Raw genomic sequence first — 17,488 nt, forward strand, 5'->3', positions numbered from 1 at the left:
CCTCCACCAACCTCTCCTTCCTGAGTCCTTCCCACCAGGTCCGGAGCTGCTCCAGCCTGGGCTTCCCACAGAGTCACGGGGGCTTCGGGAACAGCCACCTCCCCTGGCCCGGGGGCTTCCACAGCTGGGCAATCAGAGTCCACTGGCAGCAAATCCACTGGCCACAGAATCCAAGTCCACTGGCCAAGTTCACCCCTCCTTGCACCTTCAGGGAATGTTCCACCATGTTCCTCCATGAGTGCAGGGGCACAGCTGCCATCTCGCCGTGGGTTGCAGGGAAACTTCTGCTCGGGCACCTTCTTCCTCACCACCCACAAGCAGAGCTCTGCCTCTCCAGCTCAGCTCTTCTTTTTCTTTAAGTGCTGTTCTGCTCAGGTCTCACCTCAGTTCTTTCGTATGTTAATCGCAGAGGTTCATCTATCATCTCTTTAATGGCTCCTTGGCTGGTTTTGGAGCAGGGGCAGCTTCTCAGCTTCTTACCAGAGCCACCCCTGGGGCCCTTCCCCTACTACCAAAAAAATCCCACCAAACCAAACCAGCACACTGTCCTTTATATATATATATATATACACACACGTATAATTTGGCATTTTAAGGAAGGTACAACCAGCTATAAAGTACAGAGGAAGAACAGAAATCATACAAAAGGATTTTACCTTTGAAGGGTTACCTCAGAGATACACTATGTGAATGTGCTAAAAGATTTCCACTTCAATGCAGAGCATGAAACACAGCTAGGGAAATAATTGCTGAGAATTAGGAAGTCAGCAAAGGGAAAATGTATTATAGATAGCATTGCCATTTAGAATTATCCATTGCAATCATTAATGACCTCTTTAAAAGGATTTCTGTTGTGAATCTCCCAAGAGAGTGGCACGGAAGGGTTCAGCGTTGGTAGCCCACTTACCTTCCTCCTGTGAGAGTGCAGCTATGTAAAACCAACGGGACAACGCTGGTGTCTGCCTGCTGCTTTTTTTATTTCAGTGCCAGTGTAGTTTCCTTCAGTTTAGAAATCTACTTTACTTAACATTTGTGTGTGTATATATAAAATCTGTTAGTCTTTGAGTTTCTTGACTTCGTCAGTTGGGCTTCCTTGTCTGCTCTGCACTTGGTCACACAGCCAATCCATCCTCAGATATGGTGTCCTTTGTTGTGTGGCATCATCTTTGTTTTCTTGTTGCCCTCTGTGATAAGAAAGCAAGTGATGCATTTTAATCTCTGGTTGAGTGGTTCACCTCTTTCCTCAGCTTTTAGAGCAACTAATAATTCAATTGTCTTCAAAACTGAATCTCATCACCCACCCAGGACCGCTTCCATAGTAAGGTTGAGTTGGTTAAAGTGTGTTTGTACAAATCTCTGTTAAAATTAAATCTCTCCTCATTGCTGAGAGGGGGAATCCAGGAAGTTGCTGGCTGGTCTCAGCAGGCAGAGATGGCAGCTGTTTGTTTTGACAGGGCACAGATGCAAAATCCATGTCATCCCCCTGAAGCCAGAGCGATGAAGCCATGGCCAGGCCCACCCTGGGTCGCTGCTTCAGCCGCTTGAGTTTGTCACCATTTTGGGCTCCCACAGGCCACGGCCCATAAGCCCCACTCCCCCTTAATAGGCTGTATATGTCTCTGTGTGTCTACTTTATTTTTGCTGCACTGTTTGTACTTAGTGACAATGAAAACCGTAAGTGCTAGCCTGGTATGGTGGCAGCATGTGCTTTTTTGTTTGCTTGAAAGTCTGTCATAAGCCTGTGAGCGTGGGTCTGGGGCTGCAGCCCAGCATCCCTGGCTGGTTTTTAAGCTGTTGAATAAAAAAGGGTCAAGAACCAGGCCCTTACCTCGAGGCCAGGATGTGTTCCCTCATATCTACACTGCGCAGGGCTTGCAGGTTGGTGTGGAAAAGAGCTTTTTGAGCAGTCCAAGATGAAACTTGGAAGCAGACTAAGAATTCGTTTGACTGGTCAACCAGAAGGCCACTTCCTCAGGCTCACTCCCTGTCCACCTTTTATTTACATGCAGCCCTCTCCCTGCAAGGCAGTTGCTTCCTCAGCCTTGGTTTTCAGCAACTATTTTAGAGATTATTCATTTTTATAGATGACCCCTTGACTTATCTGAAGATCAGCTTGGTAGTCAGACAGCTGCTAGTGGAACACTGCAAAGGGACATCATTTTGTTATCAGTCATTGGGATTTGGAGGCCAAGAGCTGTGAAGGCACCCAGGGAGTGGGATTCTTCAAAAATAAATATCCTCCACATGTGTTGTGATACAAGTGAGTGTAGTACAGATGTCTACACATAACTGTTTTCTGTGGGGTTATTTTTAAGGGAAGAGTTGATGCAAGGGGGGGGATTGTTTTTTGCTGCCATTCTCTGTTACAGCTAGATACTTATGTTTAATTGGGTAGGGGTTCATCCATCCTAAGCTAGATGTTTTCAATTTTGATTATTTTATAAGGATGTATTTTTTAAATTACATTTCAGGAAAAGCTGTGATTTTTTACAAACTTTTAAAATATATAAATGAGTGAAAAAAACTGATTTCTCAACATGTGGTGCCAAGCTGTCTAGCAGCTCTAGTATGTTCTGTCAAGCCAAAGGCATATTTTTAGCCTGACTGTGCTATGAATGTCACTGAAACAGGCATTTGATGAAACCATTTTCTTTGTTTATAGATGAGGTCTTGTCTGAAAACTTTTTGGACTACAAGAACCGTGGTGTCAATGGCTCTCACCGTGGTCAGATTATCTGGAAGATTGATGCCAGCTCTTACTTTGTTGAGCGTAAGTATTTTTTGAATCCTGCTACAATATAGATCAATCACTGGAGGAAGATAATTGAACTGCTTAAGTTGTTCTTATGTTGTTTTTATGCCCAATATATCCTTTAGGAAAGGCAAAAAATGTTACAAAAATCTTTGAATGTATTGAGAGGAACAACAACAATCTATTGGGTAGAAAACCACTGTTCCTTCAAGCAAATATATTTAGTGGACATTGAATTAGTTACACATCGGTTTTTACACAGTTACAAATAAGTAGTTGAATCCATTTGCTGCTATCTGGACTATATCATTAGCAATGAGCTGAATTAACTTTAATATAGTATTAAGAAAAAGAGGATCTCAGGGGCATAAACTCACTCCAGGGTGATTCATGCTCACTTTTAATTGGAAGACTTCATGGTTCATCCAGCTTCCACCAGATTCAGGTGGATTCAGAGGTAAAGAGTCGAGTTCTGATTACCAACTAGACTGGTAACAGTATAATAGTACATAGTTGCACCAAAGTGCACTGATTACAAATTTCTTCTTCCTCATTACATTCATGAATTACCCAGGCCATCTGATGCAATGCAGTGTAACTCTTTTCCACCCTTTTAGAAATCAAAATACAGTAACACTGGATTTGCTTCTGCAAAATACTGTGTACCTCGTACAGCAAGTTAGCATGTCCAGACTTGGCTGTCCTACATCCTTCACCAAAGTGAACCTGACCATTCGGGTCCTTCCTCCTTTCAAAGAGTTACATGTGCTAGTGTGAATGGAATTCATGGTGTGAATGAATTCATTTTTGGAGAACAGAAAAAGGTACTCAAAAGACTGGACTGAGATCTATAGCAAAATGTCTGTCGTGAAAGAGCTACATGTACCCTTAAGGAGCAGTTAAACATGAAGAAGCCTAGCATGCAGCAATTTCAGTGTTTCAGTTGTATTGAATGTTTCCAGTTATTTACCTTAGTAGGTGGAGCAGAATTCAGAAGTTTTGTACAAGTGTATATAAATTGCATGACAGTCAGGTACATCTGTTTAAGACTGTCTGAATCTGAGAGCAGTGAAGGGATTCCTTGATATAACCTGAATTCTAAAGGATATGGGAAGAATATGAATTGTATTTTATTAGATTAATCTATCACTTTGACCTTAACTATCTAGTATCAGCAGGGATGCTACATACAGACATTTTACAGATACTCTCCTAGAAATGGGTTGTCTCTGCAGTACAAAGCATTGCTGATGGTCCATAATTCCTAGTGTTAAGTTCAACTGAGAATGTTGTAAAGAATTAAGGGAGCTGCTAAAATGTCTACAGGGCATATAGGATGCTTTTATCATGTTTTTTTTTTAAACATGCATTTATGGGAAATTGTTTAACGTATAAGAACACTGATTTGGGGCAGAAATACATTACAGTGTCTAACCTTTAAAGCAGACTCTTAATTTGCAGCTGACGGATTTTGCTTTACTTTAGTTGTTAAAGAAGTGTGAGGAGTCCAAGAACTGGGTCTTGAAAAGGCTTTAGTACCTCTGTTTATTGAGGAAGGGAGGAAATGGGACTGGGCTGGTGGTAGCTTTCCTGCCTAATTCACAACAGGAGAGGCAACATGAGAAATGCTTAGGAGAAAGCCTCTTCAGGTGGGCTGCATTTCATTAAGATCTCAGCTGTGCAATGAATTGTCAGCTTAAGAAGTTGCCCCCATTAGCTGAGACATAGTAGCTGTTAATTAATTGGATGTACATTCTTCACTTGCCCTATTGTAAGAAAATGCAACTTAGCATAACCATCCTTCAATGATGCTTAAAACTAAGTCGTACTACACTGTAGTTGGGCATCCCACGCTTGATGAGTTGCTGCCTCTTGGTAATTTGTTATGCTGCTGTTGTTAGGTTGTGAATCTCAGCCCTGAGGTTAGGTGCCAGTGCAATCATCAAGGACAAATCATTGCTCTGTCCAGAATTAAAATAGCAGAAGATCAAGTAGGCAGTAGTTAATACAGCACATGTGAATACTTGTATAGCCCCTTCACTACGCAAGTGACAAGTTAAAGCAGTGACAAATTTTGTAGATCTAAAGGCATATTTAAGGGTCAGCTCATTGCTGAGACTTACATATGAAAGTACACAGCTTTGCAATAAATGTTACGTTAAAAACTGCAGTGTCTGAAAACCTCATGTATTTTCTATCCAAAGAGGACAACGTAAACCACCCTCCTTCAGACTTTGGACAGAGATAATTTATTCCTTTTATGTTTCATAGCACACAATATGGTGTCATTATCAGGAATCAGAAAGATACCGCTTATCAAAATCCAGCTCACCTAAGAATTCTATTTTCTTTTTCTTGCCATTCACTACAGAACTGAGAGAACCTAGAGGACAGGGCAAGGGTATATTCAGTGGTTCAGGGGTAATGTGGTATAAGAATTACTGTGTTGGTCCAAAGTTAACCTGACCTAGTGTCCCATATCTAAAAATGGCCAGTAGTTTAGACTTGAGTAGTAGTAGTAAGTAAATGTTAGTGTAGCTTCCAGCTGAAGTATTCCCAGATTCTGTTAGTCTGTACGTCTGACACTTTCTAAGATGGGTGGTCTTTTTATTTAGTGGTTGTCAAGGCATGTAGTAAGTAGCTAAGATGTGATAATTTATTTTCAAGATATCTTGGTTTTCTATTAATTATGTTGTACTTTCCTAAACTTGCTATTGATTGGAGTCCTGCTGATTATAGCATTAATTCTCTATAAAACAGAGTAACTTACTTGTGAAAGCAGGCCTTAAGTTCTGCCTTTGCTGCAATTAACTGTACTTAGGTCTCTATTCACATGAGTAAATGTGGGCAATTTATCAACCACTCAGTGTTTCAGAAGACGTTATGGTGTACACTGCAGTGTTTGGCCCATCGTAGCTGGCAGGAGCCACAATGAAGGGGAAATCACAGTATGGCTAAATAAAAAAATCAGCCTTACATAGAGCATTAAAAGTTCCCAAGAACTAAAGTTACCCCGCACAGACTCGTTTGCTTCCAGTTCTTGAAATGTATAAAGGTTTAACCTTTTTTGCGGTACTATTGTGTAAGGTGTAATAGGCTTAATATTGGGGGATCATGGGAATCATCCTGTCCAACCTCAGGAGTCAGAGTTTTTCTTTTTGCCACCAATTGACTTTATGACTCTCCATGTGTGTTTTTGTACCACATTTAGGGTGGTACATAAGGTGGTACCACCTTATGCTGTGGCCAGCCAGCCACATAGGAACATAGGAAGTTCCATTTAAGTAAGAGGAAAAACTTGTTTACTCTGAGGGTGACAGAGCACTGGAACAGGGTGCCCAGGGAGGTTGTGGAGTCCCCTTCTCTGGAGATATACAAGACCCATCTGGATGCGTTCCTATGTGATGTGCTCTAGGCAATCCTGTGTTAGCAGGGGTGTAGACTAGATGATCTCTAGAGGTCCCTTCCAACTCTGACAATTTGGTGATTCTGTGTTTAAGCTCCTCTAGACTTGTCATTAAGAGTTACTTTGTCCGTTATATTTAAAATCTCAGTAGGCTAGAAAAATGCTTTTTGTGTGGTAGTTCAATGACAACACAAAACAGCTTTCACTTTTTGGAACATGCTTCTGTGTTTTGGAGGTATTTGGGCAAAATGCACGTTGCTTTTGAATTTGCTGATAGCCTGGTTTAAGACCATCTAGGGAATCTGTGAAGGTTTAACACCGGGCCAGCAATTAAATGAATGGCAGATGCTCTCTATTAACCACTTCATGCACAGTTGGTGTATGTCGTTCGTTTCATGGGCAAGCCCTGTCACTTTTCAAAACAAAAGATAATATCTTAACATGTACCCATACAGCATTTTCAGATATCTTTTAAAGTTTGTGTTTGTTTTATAGTCATCTACTTTTTCACCTTGAAAAGGACTTTTGTCTCCCCAGGACTTGTGTGCCTTTTGACTTTGCGTATCGCAAACTTGGACCGTAATGTTGCCAGACAGTTACGTAATTGGTGTGACCCAGAGAGGGAATTGCTTCCAAATTAGAGCACGAATGCCAGCAGAACAGAACTCATCTCTTATTAATACCCAGCAAACAAAAAGCCTTAGCAGCTGCAGAGGCAATGTTGCACTCTGGCCAGTTTTGCATTTCTGCAGAAGTCTGGTGATTTGGGTGTTTATGACAACCAGTGACAAGGAGTAACCACCCACTGTAAGAATGAAATGGTTGGGGTTTGGAGAGAGGAAGGAGAAGGGAAGACAGGCTGTGTGCCACCAGGGACGGTACTTTGTACTGAGGCTTGGAAGGCACTGCAGTGGAAGAACCAGCCTATGGTGGGTTTTCCAAGGAAGTGAACATGCTGTGCTTCACTGCAATTTCTGGCACACTTTTGTGGCTTATACAGCAGTACAGAGTGTGCAAGAGATTGTTTCACTGAGGTGCTCAGCGTTGTCCTGTAAGTGTAGTATCAAGCTACCATATCCTTAAAATTATGAGAAAAGTTTCAACACTTCAGAATTGCACTGAAAAGAGCCAAGTGCCTGAGACTCCTCTTAATCTACTGGCCTTTCTGTAGATTTTTTTACTACCTGGCAACTAAGAAAACCATTTTGAAGTGTAACCAGTCATCTGTGTGGCACTTTTATGCAGAAGCTTATGCAGCATTTGCGTGTTTAAATTTGTTGCTGTTGTTGCTGCATTTTTACTGGTAGCAAAGGGGGATTACAGGCAGAGCAGAATTTATAGTTACTTAGTCCTGTTGACTAGCAGGAAAATAATGGTAAAAGAAAAGCATGCAACTAAAGTCAGAGGTCTGAGAGATCCTGGTACATCTGCAGGTAGAATACATGTTCTAGATCATGGTCCATATATGCCATATATGTGTGTGTATTTATGGAGTAAGTACAGAAATGTCCCAAAAAGTGACAATCAGTCCTTTCATCTGAAGCTCTCTCTAGAAAACCTCTCTTTTGCATTCCTTTAGGAAGCCAATATATGGGACACTTTCAAGGTACAAAGGATGTTGTAGGCTCAGATGTTTCCAAATAAATGCCGCACAGTTGTATCAACAAAAGCTTTAATGAAGCTGGATTATTTGTGAAGTTTTACTTTTCCTGACAGCCTGCTGACAGCTCCTGCAGACTAATACAATTTCCTGTCTCCATTTTCATTACCCCAATGTGTCTCAAATCATATGTGCTTCACACTCTTCTATACAGTGTGTGAGAAGAGGATATAGAGTCAGGCTGTTGAAGTCCATTCTGCGTACCTTCGAGCAAATTACAATATGATGCATGACTCTAACCTTCAGGAGTCCACAGATGGTAAAAACACTCTTCAACAGTGTGAAGACTATTAGCAGAATGGTTAAAGGTGTCAGGAAAAAAAAAAAAAATAAAAAAAAAAATGAAGCTATAGGAGAGACTTTGTGCCCTGAAAGGAGCATCTACTGCTTGTCTCTCTCCCATGGAACACATACGTTTGAGTTTCTTTCTCTTCATCTCCTTGCAAATCCTGTAGTCTAACTGATGCATTTTGGTTAACTTACACCCTACACAGACTTTTAGAAGAAAGGTTAAAGGGGTCAAGAAAAAAAAAAAAAAAAAAAAAAAAAAAAAAAGTATGAAGCTATAGGAGAGACTTTGTGCCCTGAAAGGAGCATCTACTGCTTGTCTCTCTCCCATGGAACACATACGTTTGAGTTTCTTTCTCTTCATCTCCTTGCAAATCCTGTAGTCTAACTGATGCATTTTGGTTAACTTACACCCTACACACAATTTTAAAATTCCTCCTTCTGTTCCTGAGCCTGGCGAGCTCCTTACAGGAGTTTAATATTCATATCTGAGCCAGGCTTAGCTTTGGGAAGGGGAGAACCATCTGAGCCTGCATGAAGGCATTTCCCAGTTCAGGGCTGTAGAGGTTCCTCAAAAACCTTTTACTTTGGATCCTTTGACCCACTCTTTAATCTTTGCCATTGTTGCATTTCCTGTTAGTTCTTCTCCTACAAAGTCATTCTGTGCCAGGATTATAGGCAACAACCTATCATAAAGGGAAACACAGGTCAATCCAACTTCCTAATTGGTTGCAGTGTGGTAGCTTAACAGGGAGACTTATCTGTTTCTCTCTCCCTTTCCACAACTTGTTTTGACACTTGGACATATTTTGTTTGAGGCGTGGAGATCCGGGCTGTTTGTTTATTCATTTCCACACTGGGAAGTAGTTGCTTGTCTTGCAGCATGTGTCCTTGGTGACACTCTGCTGGAACAGCCATCTTGGTCCCAGCAGTACCCAATCTCAGCTTTTCATGGCAAAGTTTAAAGAAATTACAAAATCTCTGCTTGCACAAAGGTGAGACTGAAGTGAGAGCTCTGATAGGTTGGTAATAGGAGTTTCTAAAGCTCTCTTAAGGTGAACTGGAAAGTTTTAAATGAGAATTAATGCCTGATCTTAGGCATGCTAAAGTCAGAGCAAATCTTTCTTCACTAAGCCATGGTTCCCACTCACAGAGACCACAGCTTTTGTGTTCTTTTCATAGCTACTCAGCCTTAAACAAGCACAGACATTGTATCAATACATCAGAGACTGGACATCATCTAATTCCCAAGGCAATAGTCAAGAAGTTGTGGCAACATTTAGCTAAAGTTTTAGTGTCAGTTACACTGCACCTTGTGGCATTCGGATGTGGTTTGGATGCACAGATCTGTTCTTGAATGTTAACTTTCAAATTTTTTATTTTATTTTATTTTTTTACAGTACTGTCTAGTGTCTCCTGTGAAGAGTAGATCTTATTTTATGTGTACTAAAATAGTTTCTCTCCTTAAGAGCTAATGTCAGATTTCTAAAGGTCTGAGTTCAATGCAGATGTTTGAGATCTAGGCTTCAAAGCTGAGATAGGGAAAATAGATTAAAAGGTGAGAGGTGGAAAGAGAGTCACAGACTGAAGAGAAGCAGTGAATGGGTACAAGTGCAGATAAGACTTGAGTTTTCATACTCCCTGCTTAGTGTCTCATCTAGTATTTTTAGGCTATTTCTAGTCTGTTTGCAGGCTGAACTATTGGGAATTGCTTAAAAGTTGCACTCTGAAAATAAATGTGCCCTGCTGCATGGTATGTTCCTTTTCCTTTTGTTCTTTAAGGAACAAAGTTACTGAAAACTTTTATGCTGGAAAGATGGTCATCTTATGTCCCAGAGTGCAGCCTGGTGAGGATGGTAAGCCCCCAGGTCAGGTGCAAACTAGTGCCAAGTGGTACCTGAAGCACCATATGTGCCTCCCATTGTGAGATGCAACACCATGTTGTTTTGTATCTGGGGAAGAAGATGCTTGACAACAAGGGGAGAATAAAATCACATCACTTTCCCTTTCTCTTCTCCTTCATTTATCACATTGTTTTCTCCATCCCTATTATTGTTTTTCTTGCATACATCTGTTCAATTCCTAGTTTGACTAACTCTTCTAATGTGGGAGTTTTGGGAGGACACAGAAAATTGGGACTGTTTTTTGGGTGACACTGGCCTTCTTTCAGACTTGTTTGATCTTAAGGTAAGGAGAAAGCTGATAAACAGAGTTCACTTTCCAAGCAGGAGTGTGCTGCTACCTTTTAACAGGTAAGAACTGGGGAGCAGCCAGTAGTGTTGTCATTGCCACAAGATCAAAAAGAGGCTGCCTGGTACTTACAGCAGTTCCCACTTGAATCTGTCAGGAGCTGGGAATGCATATTAAAATTTGTGGGCAGCTGTGGCTTCTGATCTGTCCTGCACCACTCCCTCTTCTGCAGATCCCACAGAAGACAGATACCAGGTAGGGTCTATGTACTTCAGCACTTCTGGAGTCACTTGTTGATCATGCAGTTGTTCCTGAGTAATTTAAGCAGGAGCCATCAGACCACTCTGTACCTGGCAGTGTGCTGTGGGGAATGGTGTATCTTCACTTTAGGTCTGGAGGAGTCTTAATGTAGAATGCCAAAGTTTGAAAATGAGGGTTCACCTGCAGTTAACTTTTGTTCATCCAGTCATGTCAGCAATATTCTCAGACACATATTTGCTTTAGATTCAGAACTGCAGTACATGAAGTGTGTCTTCTGCTTTAGCTTTGGTGTTGCTCAGGTTACCACAGTGCCTACCATGATCTTGAGGAAATGAAGAAAGATTCCTCAAATCCAGTGGTGTGGCCAGTAGCTGTGTTTTTCTCACCTAACCCAGCATTTGATAATGCATGAGCAGATGCCTGTTGTTTTGGTGCTTTGAACTTTGGATGTTAGTTTTCCGCACAATGGGTGCTGAGGTCACAGAATTTATTTAACTTTGATAATGTTGGTTTATGATTGATAATATATTGATAGTAGGAGGTTACAGTGTCATCTCTTACTCACAAATGGCTTAGTCTTTGACACCTTTAAATGCTTCTGGAAAGTTTACTTTGGATTATATTTAGGGATTTGGTGGAATTTTCATAGTAGATAGATCCCCCTGCTTTCTTACATTGCACAGGGCCTCCCCTTGGATACTTCCACTGGGCATGTTTCTGAAGCTGCTGCAAGCCAGGTTGGTCCCCACTGAATTCAGTAGGAAGTGCTTGCATGCAGCCCCTGCATGCCATCAGGCCCAGCACCTTTCATGTACAGCCCTGCTCAGAGCCAAGGTGCAGACATTGGCCCAGGTGGTTTTATCTTTGTAGAAAAACAAAAGACAAATGCAGTGGAAATGGGAAGCAGCAGTGATTGGAAAGGGTATCAGTATGTGCATCAAAATGTCATACTTACTATAAGAGTGGTGAGGTACTTAAGCCTTGTTTCAATTATTTTATTACTAAATAATAATGATAAAAAGGCACTGTGTTCGGATTTTTATAATTAAGGATGTAAATTCAATTAATGGATGCAAAATTTGTCAGGAGACAAGGAGGCTGTCTTGTCAGTGTCAGATCTCAGCACTTGAGTATTTCTGATGGAGGGGATTGTATCCCCAGGGTCATGGGTCTCTGAGCAAAGGCTGAGTTGCATCAAGGGCTTGCCTCAGAGAGCAAACTCAGCAGGTGATTTATTGACCAAGCCTATCACTAGTTTAGAGGTCCTAAAAATAGATCAGTGTCAGTAATTTACCATTTCTAATTTTGTAGAATTTAATTTATTTTTTTTTATAATCCTGTTAAAAGCATACTGTGAGAGTAAGTCATCAAAACAGAACTTGGAGGGTAAGTTTAAAAGATAACATTTTTCTTTATGGATGTAGTGAGTTTGCTTCACATCTACAAGAAAGTCACTTCTATACCTCACTGCAGTAGTGAAGCATCTGGAGGGCTCTTCTTTGGTGTCCAGCATGGCACAGTAAAATCTCAGTATAAAGGGGGATAAATCCCTTCACATAATACAGAAATTTGATTGTAACCCTGCTGTATCATTGTCCTGTTTTTTCCAGCCACTCCATCTCTCATTCTCTTCATGCCTCATAGTGATCATGGCAACATTTATCCAACTCATGTGATGGAGTTAGGACAATTTTATTTGACAGAAAAACATATTTGACCTTCCATGAGGGAGACAGAATTATATCTTTGGTGTAGTTCTGTAGTAACTCAGCCTGCTTTGGGAAAAGTGCATATATGACACAGAAAGCTTTTGATAATTGGCTTTTCTTGCTAACTAGCTAGTAAATCTAGCTCTGTCATCATCTTACTCGTGGTCCAAGGTTTCCTGCTATTAGGACTGTCAGATGTCAAGAACACTGTTTATATCAAGAATGGACTTACTCAGGGAGTTGGAGGTCAGTAGGGATGAATTACTGTGTCTCTGCAGGGTTCAAACACTTTGCCCAGCAGAACCATTTTTCTGCTAGGTCTTTGATTTGGTGATAGGATCTTAAGAGTCTCAGACACGTAGGGTTTTCAAGCTTCCAAGCTATTCTCCAACCCTTTCAATACTTTAGATGTTCACCTTACCACATTAGTAGCAGCTATAATTTCTTTCCTTATCTCAGTGCTAGTAGCTTTTTATAAATAAAAAAAAAACAACAACAAAACCACAGTCTTGAAATAGATACTTTTTCTGTAATTGTTTATTCATTCAATTTTCATAATGGTGCTTCTTTCTGTCCTTCCCCTTTCATTAGGTAATCTATGCTAATTTCATTATGCTTTCACTCTTCAACACTTGTCCTGCTTGTGAATTTTTTTTGAAGTCTTTATGAAAACCAGCTGCTACAGTGAGGCCTGTAAGAGCAGACAGCAGTTTATTCCAGACCCTTCCTTTTCCCTGGCAGCAGAGCCTGTGTGCCTGGCAGGTACTTGTTCACTTCTGAAGCAATAGGACACAGAGATATGGGGAGATGACATATCTACTTACCTGGAGTGAGCTGTTACAGCTCACTTTTAGCTCTATACTCTGAAAGTAAGAGCTACTGGTCTGCTTGCTTCTTGCTCTGGGGCCATTTTAAGGCAGCTTTTCACATTATTACACCACACATACTGGAAATCTCAGATCCTCTTTGTGGTTCCTTCACACTAGAAGAAAGATATTAATACAATAATTCAAAAATCTTGGGTCATCTGGCCCAACTGCCATCTCAAGGTAGGTCTGGTTAAAGCAGTTTGCTCTGGACCCTGTGTAGTCAGGTTTTGAATGTCTTCAAGGATGGAGTTTCCCTCTGGGCAACCTGTTCCAGGGTTTGACTGCCCTCGTCATGATTATTTCTTTTCTTAAGCCTAATAGATCAGGGCACCCTTACACATGAGTGTACATATTTCTTATATATACCCTGTGCGTGGTTTGGGGTAATCCCAAGCACAGATACAGGTTGGGTGGAGAATGGATTTGGAACAGCCCTGAAGAAAGGGAGTTGGGGATGTTGGTGGATGACAGGCTCAACATGAGGCAGTAATACATATTTTGGGCTGCATCAAAAAGAAGCATGGCCAGCAGGTCAGGGGAGGTGATTCTCCCCCTCTGCTCTTGTAAGACACCACCTGGAGTACTGTGTCCAGTTCTGGAGCCTCCAACATAAGAAGGACATGGAGCTGTTGGAGCAAGTTTAGAGGAGGGTGATGATGATGATGACAGGGCTGAGCAGCTCTCCTCCAAAGACAGGCTGAGAGAGTTGAGGTTGTTCAGCGTGGAGAAGAGAAGGCTCTGGGGAGATCTTATAGTGGCTTTCCAGTACCTGAAGGGGCTACAGAAAAGCTGGGGAGGGACTGTTTACAAGGGCTTGTAGTGATAGGATGAGGCACAGTGGGCTTAAACTTTATAAAGCAGGGTAGATTTAGGTTAGACATTAGGAAGAAATTCTTTAGTGTGAGGATGGTGAGACACTGGAACAGGTTGTCCTGGGAAGTTGTAGATGCCACCTCCCTGGAAGTGTTCAAGGGCAGGTGCATTTTTCCTGTCCCTATTGATAAAGGTGTTTGCCTGAGGTGGGGTGAACCAACCCTACTCACTGACAAAATACTGATTATTTTTTATTTGACACTGTGGCATCTCGTGGTTGTGAGGAGAGACTGAACTATTTCCTTCCCTCCGCTTGCCTAAGATTCCTCGATTTACGTATAAGTGATGTCCTGTAATTAGCACAATTCTGAATTCAGGCTTTCAACTCTTTTCCTGTTTACAGGATATTATGGTAAGCTTCATGAGCTGCCTGTGAGGAATATAAAGTTGACATAGCTAATAGATTCAGTATTTTCATTTCCTTTTGTGAACTGTACGAAGCCTACACATGGCATGTCACAAGAATGAGAAGTAAACTATCTGTACCAGTATACTTTGGCTTTATCATTTCTTTTCCCCAACTCCTCCATAAATTTCAGAGAATCCACTGCAGACCCATTTTTTTTAATTAAGGTGAAAATAGAAAAGGCATAAAGTGACATTTTGAATTGTAGGGGCTCAGTTCAGAGACAACCATGGCTGAGTCATCTGCAGTGTTTAAGATGATGCATCAGTTGTCTGCTTTGGCTCTCTGCCAGAAGTCCTCTCTCACTGCCCCACCATTTTTGGTTGTGACCGTTTGATTACTGGCCTTGTAATCACTTGTAATTACTGGATTGCTTGCTCCAGTTCCAGTAGTTTAGATCTTATCCAGGTGCTATTCCTAAAAAACTCTGTGTGTTACCAGGCTAGCTAACGTAAGCCAGCATTTGAATTGGATCATGTTATCTAGAGACTTGAGATGTGTGGAGCTCAGGTGTGGGACCTTATCTGAAAGCCTCCAACTCAAGGTTTTTGTTTATCATGTTCTGGTGCAGAAGGAATTTACATGAGGATTCATGGTGCTTTTCTGTTTGAATTTCTTCCTGACTTGAGGGGAAAATAATGAAACTTATCCAGGGGTAATCTCAGCAGTAGCTATGTTCACTTCCATGACCAAAAGTAGGTTGCAGTCAAGCAAATGAACCAAGTTTCCTCTGATTTTTACCTTAAAAAACAGAAGATTCACAGACAGAATGAATTCAAGCTAAATGCTTAGTTTAAAGTTTTATCCTGGAAGCTCAGGCCAACTTTTTTAACCTTGTTGTGAGGGATGGTCCTTTGTCAAAAACACTGACAAATGTCTCAATAATCTTTGCAAACTGTCACTTCAGACAGCAGTAGTAGAGCAGAGCTCTTACAGCTCCAGCATCCTGCAGTGTGCATACTGTGACACAGTGTCCGTGGCAGTTGTGTCTACAGAAGACATGGAGATTAAGCCAGTGTGAAGAATGACTTCTGAGGGCTGTGAGCAGCTAGACAGGGGGGCTTCTAGTTGCTCTCCAGAACATCTTCAAAAGGTCCCATCTCTAGTTGTATCAGAAACACATAGCAATGCTCAGAACAGGGAGACTTGTGGCAGTGCATGAGTGTAATAATCTACACCCATGTCCTTCAGTGCGATTTTAGTTAATTTGCATTACGTTGCAACTGGAACAAGCTTAAGGAAGCTGTAAATTAGTTGAGAAAAGCAAGTGCTCTTGCAGAGCAGCTCTGCTGACAACAGAATCTGAACTGCTCCAGAACTCAAGAGTTTGCAATCCTGTCCCTGCTGCAGCTGAGGGAACTAGCTGTTAGTTTAAACAGGGTAACAATTTCACCTGAAGGTGTTCAAATTTGATGTTTTAAAATTATTAACTCTCTCCCTAGTATATATTCATAGAAAAGCATGGGAAAAAAAAGATCTAATTCCCTTCTTCTTTTTGCACTTTTACAAGAAGGAAAAGTAACTAAATAAATTACTTCTGGAATGAAATTTTCTATGGTGGTTTAAAGCCAGTTGATGAATGTTTTGTGCCTGAGATGTGAAACCATGAAAACTGGGTTAGTAATGAACCCTCAACACAGCCTTAACAGTAGCACTGCTAATAGGTACCTCTGTAATTACTGCTTCTCTCTGAATTTTGCTGAGCTTCTACAATGAATTAAAAATTTCATACTGTGATTTCTTCTGTTAGGAGATGACTCAGTGGAAGCCTTTTAAATATATATAATACAACCAAAGGTGAAGTTTCTGCCTCTGAACTAGACCATTTTGGGTTTGTGCAGTTTGGAAAATAGAATCTGGTTTTGCTTTAGCAGATCAATTTCCTTTTCTGTATTTCATAAATTTGTTGCATTTGAGATGCAATGAAATGCTAAGTAATGCTTCTGTGACATTGCATACATGATAGAGATGACCTGTCCATGTAAAGTACCATGGAATATAAATCCAGTTGCTAGTGCATTTAGCAGATTTTTTTCTGGCTCTTTTCAGACAGAAAGATTGCAGGAGTTTTATAAATATTTTTGAGAAGGACAGAAAGACTGAGTGAGAAGTGGATGTAAAAGGAACAGATTACAGCTGAGGAAACTGTTTCTTTTGGAAGGAAAATGAGGAGATGTAGGTATGATCTCTGTCCACTGAAATCAGTGGGAGTTTTTCTGTTGGCTTTCATGAGGTGAATCAGACTTTTACTAGAAAGTGTGGAAGAGGCCTATGGTTCAGATGCTGAAAAATGTTTAAAAGAGTAAATTAAACACAAAAAAGATAAATTAAACACAAAATGTTTTGTACGTGACCATTTGCATCCCAAAACAGTTCTCCTTCCATAGTAGGTGGTTATTTCCCTCCATGTGTTTGCTATAGGCACCCACATCCAGCCAGTTAGACCAGTAACTTTCAGTCCCACTTTCCATTCCTTCTTTCTTCCTTTGTGATCACTGGGCAAGGTGCCAACTACAGTGCTTGTCTGAAAGCTACCCTCTCTAAGTGGGATTTATAATACTGGGAGTGATAGGGTTGCAGCTCAGGATTTTTCTGAAGTACAAACCTGTCTGTGATTTAAGGGTAAACACATGCAGGGGACATCTGAACAAACACATGCTTTAAAATAAATTTGGAATGTACTTTTCAGTTTTTGTGTGACCTGACTGGTTGCAGCTTAAGTAATAAGTAGAGCTAAATCCTGTGATGACCTGCTCAGTCCAATCCCTTCAGGTCAGTAGAGAAGTACCTTATGTCTACAGAGGCAGATTCACCAGCCACAGCATATACCTGCCAGGAATTTAACTGTTACTGAGCGACTGTGCTCCCAGATGCTTTGTTAGGGCTCATGTTGAAAGTCATTGTGGGCTTTGCTTTGCAGAAGACAGTACTTTTCTCCTGTGACTGAAGAACAGTCCTGTTCTTATGAGAACTGGCTTATGGAAGGACAAGAAAACACTCATATTCCTATCTCATTTGGATTGGCTTGCTGGAAGTATAATTTTCTTCGTCTTACAGAGGAGGAAATCAAGTTA

General features: G+C 41.0%; 1 protein-coding gene across 1 annotated transcript in view; it reads left to right on the forward strand.

Annotated features, from left to right (window-relative positions):
- The window catches only part of HECW1 (HECT, C2 and WW domain containing E3 ubiquitin protein ligase 1), a 179,916-nt gene that overhangs the window by 13,415 nt on the left and 149,013 nt on the right, over positions 1 to 17,488 (forward strand). The window contains exon 2 of the mRNA XM_010001546.1: positions 2,663 to 2,770. Within this exon, the coding sequence (XP_009999848.1) occupies positions 2,663 to 2,770 (108 nt within the window). The remainder of the gene's footprint in view (positions 1 to 2,662; positions 2,771 to 17,488) is intronic.

Source organism: Chaetura pelagica, unplaced genomic scaffold, assembly GCF_000747805.2.
Source record: "Chaetura pelagica isolate M959 unplaced genomic scaffold, ChaPel_1.0 scaffold7, whole genome shotgun sequence".
Lineage (NCBI taxonomy): Eukaryota > Metazoa > Chordata > Aves > Apodiformes > Apodidae > Chaetura > Chaetura pelagica.